Source organism: Triticum urartu, chromosome 4A (genome assembly GCF_056163025.1).
Source record: "Triticum urartu cultivar PI428250 chromosome 4A, HENAU_Tu73, whole genome shotgun sequence".
NCBI classification, from domain to species: Eukaryota; Viridiplantae; Streptophyta; class Magnoliopsida; order Poales; family Poaceae; genus Triticum; species Triticum urartu.
In genome coordinates, this window is record NC_141876.1 from 506649601 (window position 1) to 506663323 (window position 13723).

The 13723-nt window shown below is 45.1% G+C and overlaps 1 protein-coding gene across 3 annotated transcripts; it reads right to left on the reverse strand.

Moving 5' to 3' along the window:
- Positions 1–7481: 7481 nt before the first annotated feature.
- On the reverse strand, positions 7482–13289 carry LOC125552401 (protein FAR-RED IMPAIRED RESPONSE 1). Of its 3 annotated transcripts, XM_087518714.1 has the most exons (7): positions 13124–13289; positions 12898–13027; positions 12308–12423; positions 11135–11178; positions 10792–11057; positions 10229–10699; positions 9007–9391 (listed from the first exon to the last, which is right to left on the reverse strand). In XM_087518714.1, exons 1-6 carry the CDS (start codon positions 13272–13274, stop codon positions 10231–10233), a joined length of 1176 nt encoding a protein of 391 aa, XP_087374840.1. In that variant the 5' UTR covers positions 13275–13289; the 3' UTR covers positions 9007–9391; positions 10229–10230. The 3 variants fall into 3 exon arrangements, with proteins under 3 accessions (XP_087374839.1, XP_087374838.1, XP_087374840.1); XM_087518713.1 differs by lacking the exons at positions 12308–12423; positions 12898–13027; positions 13124–13289 and having other exon boundaries at positions 7482–9391; positions 10792–12150; XM_087518712.1 differs by lacking the exons at positions 12308–12423; positions 12898–13027; positions 13124–13289 and having other exon boundaries at positions 7482–9387; positions 10792–12097.
- Positions 13290–13723: the final 434 nt, after the last annotated feature.

The following is a 13723-nucleotide window of genomic DNA, read 5'->3' on the forward strand; positions in this document are numbered from 1 at the left end:
TTAGAGATAAAAGCATCTTTGCAGTTTATTCCATGAATCAATACTATTTTTAGGCAAAGAGGGAAACCAAGTTTTAGCACAATCTCTAAGCAAAAACGAAAATAGATTCAATTTAACAATATCATTATCCACATCTTTCTTCTTTTGCATATCACACAAATCAACAAAGCTGTTTAGATGGGTAGCGGCATCTTCACCAGGAAGGCCAGAAAACAGATCTTTCATGACAAGATTCAGCAAAGCAGTATTAATTTCACAAGATTCAGCATTGGTACGAGGAGCAATCGGAGTGCTAATAAAATCATTATTGTTGGTATTGGAAAAGTCACACAATTTAGTATTATCTTGAGCCATCGTGACAAACAATCCAACACACAAGCAAGCAAGAGGCAAGCAAAAAGAGGCGAACGAAAAAAAGAGGCGAGCGGAAAAGAGGGCGAATAAAACGGCAAGGGTGAAGTGGGGAGAGTAAAACGAGAGGCAAATGGCAAATAATGTAATGCGAGGGATAAGAGTTCGTGATGGGTACTTCGTATGTCTTGACTTGATGCAACCTCCCCGGCAACGGTGCCACAAATCCTTCTTTCTACCTCTTGAGCATGTGTTGGTTTTCCCTTGAAGAGGAAAGGGTGATGCAGCACAGTAGCGTAAGCATTTCCCTCAGTTTTTGACAAGGTATCAATCCAATATGAGGTAACACGCAAGTCACCTAGTACCTGCACAAACAAACAAGAACCTCGCAACCAACACGATAAAGGGGTTGTCAATCCCTTCACAGTCACTTACGAAAGTGAGATCTGATAGAGATAATAAGATAAATATTTTTGGTATTTTTATGATGTAGATTGGAAAATAAAGATTGCAAAATAAACGGTAATAGAAATAGCAAGTTTATATGAAAATAATATGATGCAAGATAGACCCGGGGGCCATAGGTTTCACTAGTGGCTTCTCTCAAGATAGAAAATTCTACGGTGGGTGAACAAATTACTATCGAGCAATTGATAGAAAAGTGAATAATTATGAGAATATCTAGGCATGATCATGTATATAGGCACCACGTCTACGACAAGTAGACCGAAATGATTCTGCATCTACTACTATTACTCCACACATCGATCGCTATCCAGCATGCATCTAGAGTATTAAGTTCATAAGAATAGAGTAACGCATTAGGCAAGATGACATGATGTAGACGGATAAACTCAAGCAATATGATATAAACCCCATCTTTTTATCCTCGATGGCAACAATACAATGCGTGCCTTGCTGCCCCTGCTGTCACTGGGAAAGGACACCGCAAGATTGAACCCAAAGCTAAGCACTTCTCACATTGCAAGAAAGATCAATCTAGTAGGCCAAACTAAACTGATAATTCGAAGAGACTTGCAAAGATATTTAAATCATATATAAAAGATTTCAGAGAAGAATCAAATATTGTTCATAGATAATCTTGATCATAAACCCACAATTCATCGGATCTCAACAAACACACCGCAAAAAGAATTACATCGAATAGATCTCCAAGAGAATCGAGGAGAACTTTGTATTGAGATCCAAAGAGAGAGAAGAAGCCATCTAGCTAATAACTATGGACCCGAAGGTCTGTGGTAAACTACTCACACATCATCGGAGAGGCTATGGTGTTGATGTAGGAGCCCTCCATGATCGATTCCCCCTCCGGCGGAGCGCCGGAAAAGGCCCCAAGATGGGACGTCACGGGTACAGAAGGTTGCAGTGGTGGAAATAGGGTTTCGTGGTGCTCCTGGATGTTTTCGGGGTATATGGGTATATATAGGAGGAAGAAGTACGTCGGTGGAGCTGCGAGAGGCCCACGAGGGTTGGGCGCGCCTACCCCCCTAGGCGTGCCCTCCTGCCTCGTGGCCTCCTCGCTTCTTTCTTGACGTCCACTCCAATTCTCCTGGATCACGTTTGTTCCAAAAATAACTATCCCGAAGGTTTCATTCCGTTTGGATTTCGTTTGATATTCCTTTTCTGCGAAACACTGAAATAGGAAAAAAACAGCAATTTGCACTGGACCTTTGGTTAGTAGGTTAGTCCCAAAAATAATATAAAAGGTATATTAAAGCCCATTAAACATCCAAAACAGATAATATAAGAGCATGGAACAATCAAAAATTGTAGATACATTGGAGACGTATCAGGCGGCGGTGGCTCAGGCACGGGGGCGGGGCGTGGTGGGGCTGCCGGCAACGGGGGTGGAGCAGGGCGGCCAGGCGGGGCGGCGATGGCTCTGGCATGGGGGCGGGGCGGCTGACGAGGGGGTGGCACGGGGTGGCGGTGGCTCGGGCACGAGGGCGGGGTGGGGCGGCCGGCGACGGGGGTGGCGCGGGGCGGCGACGGCTCGAGAACAGGGGCGCCATGGGGCGGCGGTGGCTCGGGCAAGGGGGCGGCCTGATTGAGGTGAGGAGGGAGAGAGAGATGGGTGGGGCGTGATGTCGCTTGAAGCTACATCGGTATTTCCCCAAAGAGGAAGGGATGATGCAGGACAGCGGCGGTAGGTATTTCCCTCATATGTGAAACCAAGGTTATCGAACCAACAAGAGAACCAAGAAACACAACGTAAACAAGACCTGCACACAAATAACAACTACTCGCAACCCGACGTGTAAAAGGGGTTGTCAATCCCTTTCGGGTAGCGGCGCCTCAAGATAGGCAAACGGACGTGAGATAAAATTGTAGTAGATTGATAGATTGAACGCCAGATAAAATAATTGAGAATAAATTGCAGAAAGGTATTTTTTATTTTTAGTTTTATAGATCTGAAAATAAATGCAAAGGAAAAGTAGATCGCAAAGGCAAATAGATGAGAAAGAGACTCGGGGGCCGTAGGTTTCACTAGTGGCTTCTCTCGAGAAAAATAGCAAACGGTTGTCGGATCACGGGCTCCGGCAAAACCCTCGAGGTTCGAACACTGGGGTGCGCACGAAGGTTTTCTCCCTATCGATCCACGTCCTAGCTCTCTAAGATCTCACGGACGAACTCGACGAACTTACAACACAAAGATACAAGATTTATACTAGTTCGGGCCACCGTTGTGGTGCAATACCTTACTCTAGTGTGGTGGTGGTGGATTGCCTCTTGGGCTGATGATGAACAGTACAAGGGGAAGAACAACCTCCTGAGGTTGAGGTGTTCTTGTGCTTGGTGAACTTGTGTGAGTGAGATGCCTCTGAATGAGTTCTCCCTCTCCTCTTTTCGTCGTCCTTCCTTTCTCTCCCCCTCTATTGTGGTGGCTAGTTCTACTTATATAGGCCCTGGTCCTCTCCCCAAATATTGAGCGGGAAGGTGTCCAACAACGACCAATTTGAAAGGGGACAACTAGTACAGCTTATCCTGACAAAAGTAGTCTTCGCCTGCAAAAGGCTCTAGTGGTGACGCCGTCTTGGGCTCCACGGTGACCTTCGTGTTGCCGTCCTGCTGGTCTTGGTCTCGTTGCACCGATATGGAAACATTTGCTTGATGCCTCGGTACTCCGCGCCTGTGCTTGCCCTCTTGGCACCAAAGAGGAAGCAAGGACACTGCACGCTGGCGCCCGCCTGGTCTCGATCGTCATGGCTCACATCACGAGGACCTCGCGAGGTTTGCCTTGCCTTGATCTCTCCGCCCCTCATGAGCCTGCCTGGCGAGGCCGCTCCTGAGGAGGTCTTGCATCGTCCGCCTCGCGAGGCTTGGCCCCTCGCGAGGGTCTTGAATACCTCGTCGATGAAGATGGGTCGTACAGACCTGCTAGCTCAGCCACGCCGCGGGCCGCAGGCAGGCAAGTCTGGGGACCGCCGTTCCCAGAATGCCGACAACAGTGGGTAAACGAATTACTGTTGGGTAATTGATAGAACTTCAAATACTCATGACAATATCCTGGCAATGATCATTACATAGGCATCACATCCAAGATTAGTAGACCGACTCCTACCTGCATCTACTACAATTACTCCACACATCGACCGCTATCCAGCATGCATCTAGTGTATTAAGTTCGTGGAGAAACGGAGTAATGCAATAAGAACAATGACATGCTGTAGACAAGATCTATCTATGTAAAGATAGACCCCATCGTTTTATCCTTAGTAGCAATGATACATACGTGTCGGTTCCCCTTCTTTCACTGGGATCAAGCACCGTAAGATTGAACCCACTACAAAGCACCTCTTCCCATTGCAAGATAAATAGATCAAGTTGGCTAAACAAAACCCAAATATTGGAGAAGAATACGAGGCTATAAGAGATCATGCATAAAAGAGATCAAAGAAACTCAAATACTTTCATGGATATAAAAAGATAGATATGATCATAAACTCAAAGTTCATCGATCCCAACAAACACACCGCAAAAAGAGTTACATCATATGGATCTCCAAGAGACCATTGTATTGAGAATTCAGCGAGAATGAGGAAGCCATCTAGCTACTAACTACGGACCCGAAGGTCTACAAAGAACTACTCACTCACATAGGAGAGGCACCAATGGAGGTGGTGAACCCCATCTGAGATGGTGTCTAGATTGGATCTAGTGGTTCTGGACTCTGTGGCGGCTGGATCAATATTTTGGTGACTCCCCTAGGGTTTGGGGAATATTGGGGTATTTATAGAGCAAAGAGGCGATCCGGGGGGCACCTGAGGTGGGCACAACCCACCAGGGCGCGCATGGGCCCCCAGGCGCGCCTTGGTGGGTAGTGCTCTCCTCGGAGAACCCCCAAGCATAGCCTTGGCCCATTAGGTGTCTTCTGGTCCAAAAAAATCCCCGTAAAGTTTCGTTGCATTTAGACTCTATCTGATATTGATTTCCTGCGATGTAAAAAACATGCAAAAAACAGCAGCTGGCACTTGGCACTATGTCAATAGGTTAGTACCAAAAAATTGATATAAAATTACTATAAAATGATTATAAAACATCCAAGATTGATAATATAACAGCATGGAACAATCAAAAATTATAGATATGTTGGAGACATATCAGGGCGCGGGTCTGAGGTGGCATATTGAGAATTTCTTTGCCGTCTGCTAGCAGACAACAAAGAACATAGCTAGTGGGGTGGGGCCGGGGGGAACGGCCATTAGGTTGGCCACTTTCTTTGCCGTCAGCTAGCTGATGGCAAAGAAGCTTTTCCGTCAGCTCGCAGACGGCAAAGAAAGTGGCCATTAGGTTGTTCTCGTTAGTGGGCCACCCTCCCTCTTTGTTGTCTGCTAACAGACGACAAAGAGCTAGCTGATGGCAAACATGATCTTTGCCGTCAGCTCTTTCTTTGTCGTTAGTTTTCTGTAAGCTGGTGGCAAAGACCTTCTTTGCCGTCAGCTAGCAGACAGCAAAGAGCTGGCTGACAGCAAAGATCCTGATTCCAGTAGTGCTAGTTACCCGTAGCAGCCATGTAAAGCTTGCAACAAAAAAGTAGAGGACGTCTAACTTGTTTTGGTACGGTATGTTGTGATGTGATATGGTCAAGACGTGATGTGATATATGTTGTTGTATGAGATGATCATGTTTTGTAATATCGACAACCAGCAGGAGCCTTAGGGTTGTCTTTTAATTATTGTATGACCTGCGCGTCAATCATGAAGCGCCATGTAATTGCTTTACTTTATCGCTATCCATTAGCAATAGTTGGTGAGAAGACCCCGGCGCAAGGATGGAGATCAAGGTGTCGAGCCGGTGACGATGGAGATCATGCCGATGCTTTGGAGGTGGAGATCAAAACCACAAGATGATGATGGCCTTATCATGTCACATATTTTGATTGCATGTGATGTTTATCCTTTATGCATCTTATTTTTCTTAGAACAACGGTAGCATTATAAGACGATCCCTTCAGTTAATTCCAAGATAAAAGTGTTCTCCCCGAGTATGCACCGTTGCTAAAGTTCATCGTTTCGAAGCACCACGTGATGATCGGGTGTGGTAGACTCTACGTTCACATACGACGGGTGTAAGCCAGTTTTGCACACGCAGAATACTTGGGTTAAACTTGACGAGCCTAGCATGTAAAGATATGGTCTTGGAACACTCGATACCGAAAGGTCGAACATGAGTCATATAGTAGATATAATCAATATGGAGATGTTCACCATTGATGACTACCCCATCTCACGTGATTATCAGACATGGGTTAGTTGATTTGGATCATGTATCACTTAGACAACTTGAGGGATGTTGATTTAAGTGGCAGTTCATTAGTAATTTGAATAATTGAACTTAAATTTTTCATGAACTTAGTATTGGTATTATTGCATATCTATGTTGTATATAAATAGCTCGCGATGTAGCTCCCCTGTTTTTGATACGTTCCTAGAGAAAACTAAGTTGAAAGATGATGGTAACAATAATGCGGACTGGGTCCATGGTCTGAGGATTATCCTCATTGTTGCATAGAAGAATAATGTCCTTGATGCACCACTAGGTGACATACCTGCTGCAGGAGCTGATACAAATGTTATGAACATTTGGCAAGCTTGCTTTGATGACTACTTGATAGTTTAGGGCGCCATGCTTTACAGCTTCAAATCGGGGATCCAAAGACGTTTTGAACGCCATGGAACATATGAGATGTTCCAACAGCTGAAATTGGTATTTCAGGCTCATGCCCGTGTTGAGAGGTATGAGACCTTTTACAAGTACTTTGCCTACAAGATGGAGGAGAATAGCTTAGCCAGTGAGCATGTGCTTAGAATGTCTGGGTACTACAATCGCTTGAATCAAGTGCGGGCTAATATTCCAGATAAGATAGTGATTGACAGAGTTCTCCAGTCACTATCATCAAGCTACTAGAGCTTCTGTCAGCGTTCTAGGAATGGGGGTACCCACACTTGCCTGCCTGCGGCCCATGACTTGGCTCCATCGACGGCCTGGTATGGCCCACCTTCAGCATCAACAACTCAAGACCACCGCGAGGAGCCAAGCCTCACGAGGCGGACGACACCGAGACCTCCAGGAGGAGTGGCCTCCTCAGGCTGGCTCCTGAGGGGCGGAGATTCCCATGTAAGCCTCACCTCGTGAGGTTCAGGTGACGTGAGCCATGACGACCAAGGCCAGGCGGGCGCCAGCGGGCGCAGGACAACAGTTTCCTCTTTGATGCTAAGGAGGCAAGCGCAGGCACGGAGTCCCAAGGACTCAGCCAAAGATTTCCATTCCCGTGCAACAAGACCAAGACCGCCAGGACGGCAGGACGGAGGTCATAGCCGAGCCCACCACGCGTCATGACCAGAGGCTTTGCAGGCGAAGACTGCTTTTGTTAGGATAAGATGTGCTAGTTGTCTCCCTTCGAATTTGGCCGTTGTGGGATCCCTTCCCGCCTTCATTTGGGAAGAGGACCAAGCCCACTATAAATAGGGCCTAGCCACCACTGTAGAAAGGCACCGAACCTCGGACAGATCATTCAGATCATCCGCTCCCCCACCAGCTCAAGAACACACCTCCTAAGGTTGTTCTCCCATTGTACTAGTTCATCCTCAGCCTCTGGAGGACAATCCACCACAAAGCAATAGCTAAATTCGTTCGGCAGAGAGAAAAACAAGAACTGGGCCGAATCTGACTGGCCCAATAATGCAAGGGAAAAAAAAGAAGAGGCGCCGGAGATGGCCTCACCATGGGCTTGGCCCATCTACAAAGGAGGGCGTTGGGCCTTGTGGATGCAGGGGAGCAGCTGGGCCGAAGCAGAGGAGGCCTAGGCGTGTGGACGAAGCAGGGGCGTGGTCGAGCAAAGCAAGCAGCAGCAGATCGAGCAGGGAAGCAGGGGAGCCGCTGCAACAGGACTTGGCGGCGTCGGCGGCAGGGGAGGCATGGACCCATCCAGATCCAGGCGAGGTAGAGGGTTGGGGAGGTGCGCTGACAGCTTGGCGTCCTCTGTGCGCTTCATCGGGAAGCCAAGAGAGAGGGAGACGTGAGACAGGGAAGGTGTAGGGGAAAAACACAGGAGCAGCGACAGGGCGTCTCACCGGGCAAGGAGGAGCTCCGGCGGCGGGCATCGCAAGAGGTCTGGGACGGGGCACCGGCGTCCAGATCCGGCTGGTCTTGGTGGCGCAGAAGAGCTGGGGCGGTCGACGCAGACGAGGGAAGCGGCGGGACTTGGACGGTGGAGCTTGGGCGCGGTGGCGTGAACGGAGAGGCGGCAACGACGAGGCACAACGGCACAGGCGCGGGAAGCCAAGGTCGAGCAGGGGGTCCATAGCGCGCGGGGTTGCTGCCTGGTGCTGCTCCGGCAAGCTGCGGCTCGCGGTCGATGGCTAGAGCGAGCGCTCTCGCTCGGGAAGAGCTCCTGCGCGCGCGAGAGAGAGATGTGAGAGAGAGAGCGGGAGAAAGAAGGACGGGGAGGAGGGACCGAGGGAGAGGGCGCGGGGTCGGCCTGGGGCTGCTACTGTGGCCAGGTCGAGGAGAGCTACTGGTCTCGAGTGTGTGAGGAGGGAGGAGCTCGGGGAGGCTCGTTCTGACCGGAGACGAGGTCATGGGCGGCACTATTGGGTGGCGACGAACGAGGAGGAGGGCCTCGGGCCAGGAGGCAGTGGTGGATGGGGCTGCGATGCGATGGAGAGTAGTGGTGGCGGCGAGGTGGATGGCAAGGGAACGACTTGGGTAGAATCTGAGCTTGCTGTACAAAAATAGAAAAAAAGATCCTGGACCACTAGATTGCAGATCAATGGTACAGATTTGGGCGGAGGCATCTCAACCCACTTAATGCAGATTTTGCAGAAACCCCCCTACTGATAGTTCCACATGAAATAGGACATTTGCATTATGCACCTCAAGTCTTCGTGAAATACAACCATTTTTCAGATATGAACAGTACTAATGCCCATATCTTCTTAGTCTCAAACAAACTCGTCTCATATAAGACCTGAGAAAATATTTAGTGGATGAAATCCAGACACATTTATGTGACACCACTAATTTTTGAAGAGAGTCGAACATCTTGGTCACTAAGAAACGACAATATATATCACAAATATTTTAGCACATGAGATAATAAGCCATCCCAGATCAAGTATGACCACACATACATGTCAAACTGGAAAATATAGCAATTTAAGGATTGAAATTATCACTGTTCAGCAAGCATTTCAGTACTTGAGTACATGAGAACACATCACAAGAGGCAAGTAGAACCACACGTACATGTCAAATTGGAAGTAGAACAAATTAAGGACTGAATTTATCAGTGCTCAGCAAGCATTTGAGTACTTGAGTACATGAAACATACAGATCATTTTCAATATATGGCCGACAAGACCAAGTGGTAAAAATTGAAATTATCATCGCCCAACAAGCGTCTTGCTGGTACAAGACCAAAACTATCTATCATTCTGCCTTGTGTTAGTGCTTCCTGGTAATCGAGCTTCCTGCTGGGAGAGGTTGGACTCTTATAGACTTGATCAATTCGACCTACCTAGGTAAACACACCAAGTAAATAGGTGTCAATTAGAAACATATACCAAATAGCATATCTCGAGAAGAGAGACAATCATATACTCCCTCCATCCCATAATATAAGAACGTTTTTGACACTAGTGTAGTATTAAAAACGTTCTTATATTTTGGGACAGAGGAAGTATATGTCTAGCTTCATTCAGCACTCCAACCTAGGATACATAACCTATATGTCAAACTTAGGATGAAATTCTTAAAACATATTAATACATATGTAACCAATCAGGATAACTTTGTAAGTTAAACTGGCTTTCCAGCATCTAGAAGGGAGCTTTCAGATCAAATAAAATGGCATGTGATAGTTGGATATGTCTAACAGATAGAGTACAAATATTTTGTTCATTATTCCATTATAGACCTATGATAATTGGATTACAATTCCACGATTAGTTAAAAGCACAGATGAGAACGACAAATAAGTGGCATTGAGCAATTTAAAGGGAGTTTTATGACTTCCCTGCAGATGCAAATTTTTATTCAAATTTGATAGCTATAAACAAAAAACCTGATGGCATGCATTATATTATATCTTGTAATAATAAGAAAACCACATAAGCATGGGAAAAAAATAAATGAACAAGATGGCAGATTGGCTCATGTCATGGACGAAGGATTAGTACTAAAGCACATACACACATCCTTGTTGTAGCCATACCATAGGCCAGTAAAAAAATGGAAGGTGCACATATCTTTGGTAAATGATTTATGTATGCCTAATCATTTTAATCAGCCTAGTTGAGCGGTCATAGCAAGACAAATAAGTGGTAGTCTTCGAAGCAAAAGAAGGAGCACAAACCTCTACTGTTTTGTTTTTTGTTTCTTAGAACATGTTCTTGCATCATGAAACGCCATTTCCTTACAAATGCTACATTTGCGCGCGACTTTTTGATGAATTCCAGGCCTTCTCTTCTCACCGGATCCACTCCTCGCACCATCCCTATGGCCTTTTATTCTAGAGCATGTGCCCCTTGCATTGATATCCTTAGGTGTGAGGATGGTAACATCCTTTGGAATGACACTCCCAATACACGACTCCTCATTTTCTTGTGTATTGCATGGTACGGTCGAAACTAGTTGGGCTAAACCCAACTCAATGCCACACAAACTATTGTGCAGGAATTCAATTCCTTCCATGGAGCATTTGGATTTTCGTATGAGATCTTCTAGCTTGTCCCTCACAACAACTATCTTCCTTTTCACAGCAATGTCAATCGGATCTGCTAAATTTTCTTCAAGCACATTCCCTTCCCCATCATAGACAATGTCCCTACGAATAGGAAAATTATCACATCATCATCAACATGTGGGTCAAAGTAGATGACTATTAATGTGTCTACATCGACATGATAAGAAATATACCTTTTGCAATTTTTCTGCCATCGCTTAAGAATATAAAGGCTTGGCAATTCATTTATTTTCGCACCCCTCAATACCCTAATAATGTGACGGCACACAATTCCCTTGGACTCAAAAAGCTTGCAAGAACATTTAGCAGTCATGGATGTTGTGTCATAACACACTTCTCTAATCTTCTTGTATTGATCGCTGACAAACATGATTTTAATCCCCTCACGATTTTCTGTCTGTTGAACATCACAATCATCTCCGGCAGCAAGCACCTGAGCCTGAAACAATTTAAAAATCTCATGAGTGAATAGCGCCCTGCCTTGTCTCTCTATTTCCCATGATGTCAACAACTCACTTGTTGTGTATTCACTTGTGTTATCGGCAATCGGCTCACTTTGCCTTTGACATTTCAAAGCAGTGTCAAACCTTAGCCAAAACTCAACAAAGGTAAGCTTGCGACAAATGAAACGTTTAAAGAATGAATTTGCACTCTCTGAAATAGACGTTGTCCTGAGTAGACCAGCTAGGTGAATGTCCATAAAGTAAGCTGGTATCCATGTCGCACGAAGCTTATACCTTTTGGCAAACCACTCGTGATCCTCCAACTGAAACTCTATGATGAAAGATTGCCATCTATCCTCAAATTCAGCAGGTGTTTTAGAATTCCATACACAATGTTTCAGCCTATCATAGAACACAAGGTCATTCCTCAATTCCGGGCGTACCTTCCCTGGAACCTTTTCCATAATGTGCCACATGCACAATCTATGTGTCGTGTTTGGTAGAATTTTTCCGATTGCATTTTTCATCCTAACACATTCATCAGTTATGATCACTCTAGGCGCAATCCCACCCATCGCTCTAAGAAATGGCCTGAACAACCAAATATAGGATTCTTCTGTCTCATGAAGTAGAAACCCCGCCCCAAAAAAGACACTTTGCATGTGATGGTTTACTCCAGTGAAGGGCGCAAAGGTGTATTCATATTGGTTAGTGTTGTATGTCGAATCAAAAGATACGACATCGCTGAAATGCCCATAGTTTTTCCTACTTGATGCATCTGCCCAGAATAAACGAATAAATGTACCGACCTCGTCAACTTCATATTCAAAGAAAAATGCAGGGTTCAGAGCCTTCAATCTACTAAATTGGTCCACCAACATTTGAGCATCACAATTTCTTATTTTATTTTTCAGTCCACCGTAGTGATTCTGTAGGTCTTTCTGGGTGCACCCAACATGCTGAAAACCACCAGCACTAACATTAAGCAGCCTATATGCTAAGGCAGTGCCAATGCTAGCTTTCTGTCAATCGTGAAGTGTTGTCTTCACTCTCTCACTAACTTGACGATTGGATCTAATCAAGTGTTACTGGCTCGGTGGCACAAAAGGGTGATTGTGATATTCAGTGAGTGAAGCTATCTTGTATTTTCCATTACTTTCTCGAGTGACATATATATAAGCTTCACATCCACATCTAGTCAATTTAACCTTTCTCCTTTTCTTTGAAGCCTCAACAACAACTATACCTTTCTCGGGACGGAAGCCTTCTTTTGCACACAGGAAACGTTTCCATTGAAGCACATTATCTACGACCCTCTGTTGTCCAAGACGCACACCAAATCCGACATTGTGTGCATATGTCCTGTAAAATTCCAGCACCGAGGCAATGTCATCAAATATCATCCCTACTTTTGGCTTCAATTCCTCGTCACACTGGGGTTTATACAAAGAACCCTGCAACATTGATTGCAAGTTCAGTAACATTACCCTCACGTGACAACACCATCTCACTTCTAAAGACTACATGTTATTCGGTTATGAGATCTCATTTTGTCACTGCCAAAAATTACTACTCCCATATGGAATGTCCATTTAATGCGAGTATTATAGGTTGTGACAAGTGTTATAACACAAATGGGGCGCGGCTGTCTAATTTCTACCATACATATCTCAGATGTTTAGTTTTAGCATATTTGTTTGCCACCTAAGGTTTGACATGGACATGACATATGATAAGTGTATATTTTCCTATCAAACATGAATGTATTCATGCAGTTTAATATGCACAAAAATAAGAAGTTATGTACATTATATTAAAATAAAAAACCACGTGTACCTCTTTAGAGAATGATTCTTTTTTTTCGGTGTACTGGAGTCATCAATGAGAAGCATTGGGGAATTAATTTCTGCGAATGACGTTGCATCGCTGAAATCTTGATTTTGAACACTGTTGACCGATTCCATGGCTGCAAAAAAAAATTTAGCAACCAACAACACACAAGGGATTAACATAATGTTAGATACATTAGGATATCTTGATTTTCTCGTATCGCTATTGTCACCTGATAGTGCTGGTGCACATGCTGCGATCATTGGAATTGAGGGCTCTCCTAGAGGAGACATCGCACTGCTACCCTCCATTACTGGATCCTGTGATGAGAATTGCAAATTTAGACTGGGGATCATCTTTTCCATGTCAAACTTCTGCCACATGGGTCATGTCAAAGGCATGGCTTATGGGAAAGATTAGGGAAATGTAATTAATCACTCTCAGAAGGACAGGAAATATTCATGTGCATAGAAATACTGGAGCGAGCACCCAGCCAATAACAAATGTCAGACTTTTGGGGATGAAAGATCATCAGTAAGTATTTAAAAGGAATAGCCAACCCAACGAATCCCCTAGCAAAATATGTAATGGCATCTTTGTGTCTATTCAGCATATGTATCTTGGAGAGATAGAAAAAGAAAAATAGCCATTGTGTCTCAGGTGTGTGCATTTCGGCTTGCCGCTGAAGAATCGACGAAGCCAGAGCAGCCTACTTCGTGTACTAGTGCATCTCACCGGAATAGCTAGATTTGCTAGTGTATTGCTTCCTGCTAGAAATCGGATAGCGTTTATGTACAGTTGGTACATGCGCTTGGTACGGCTGAAGTAGCCA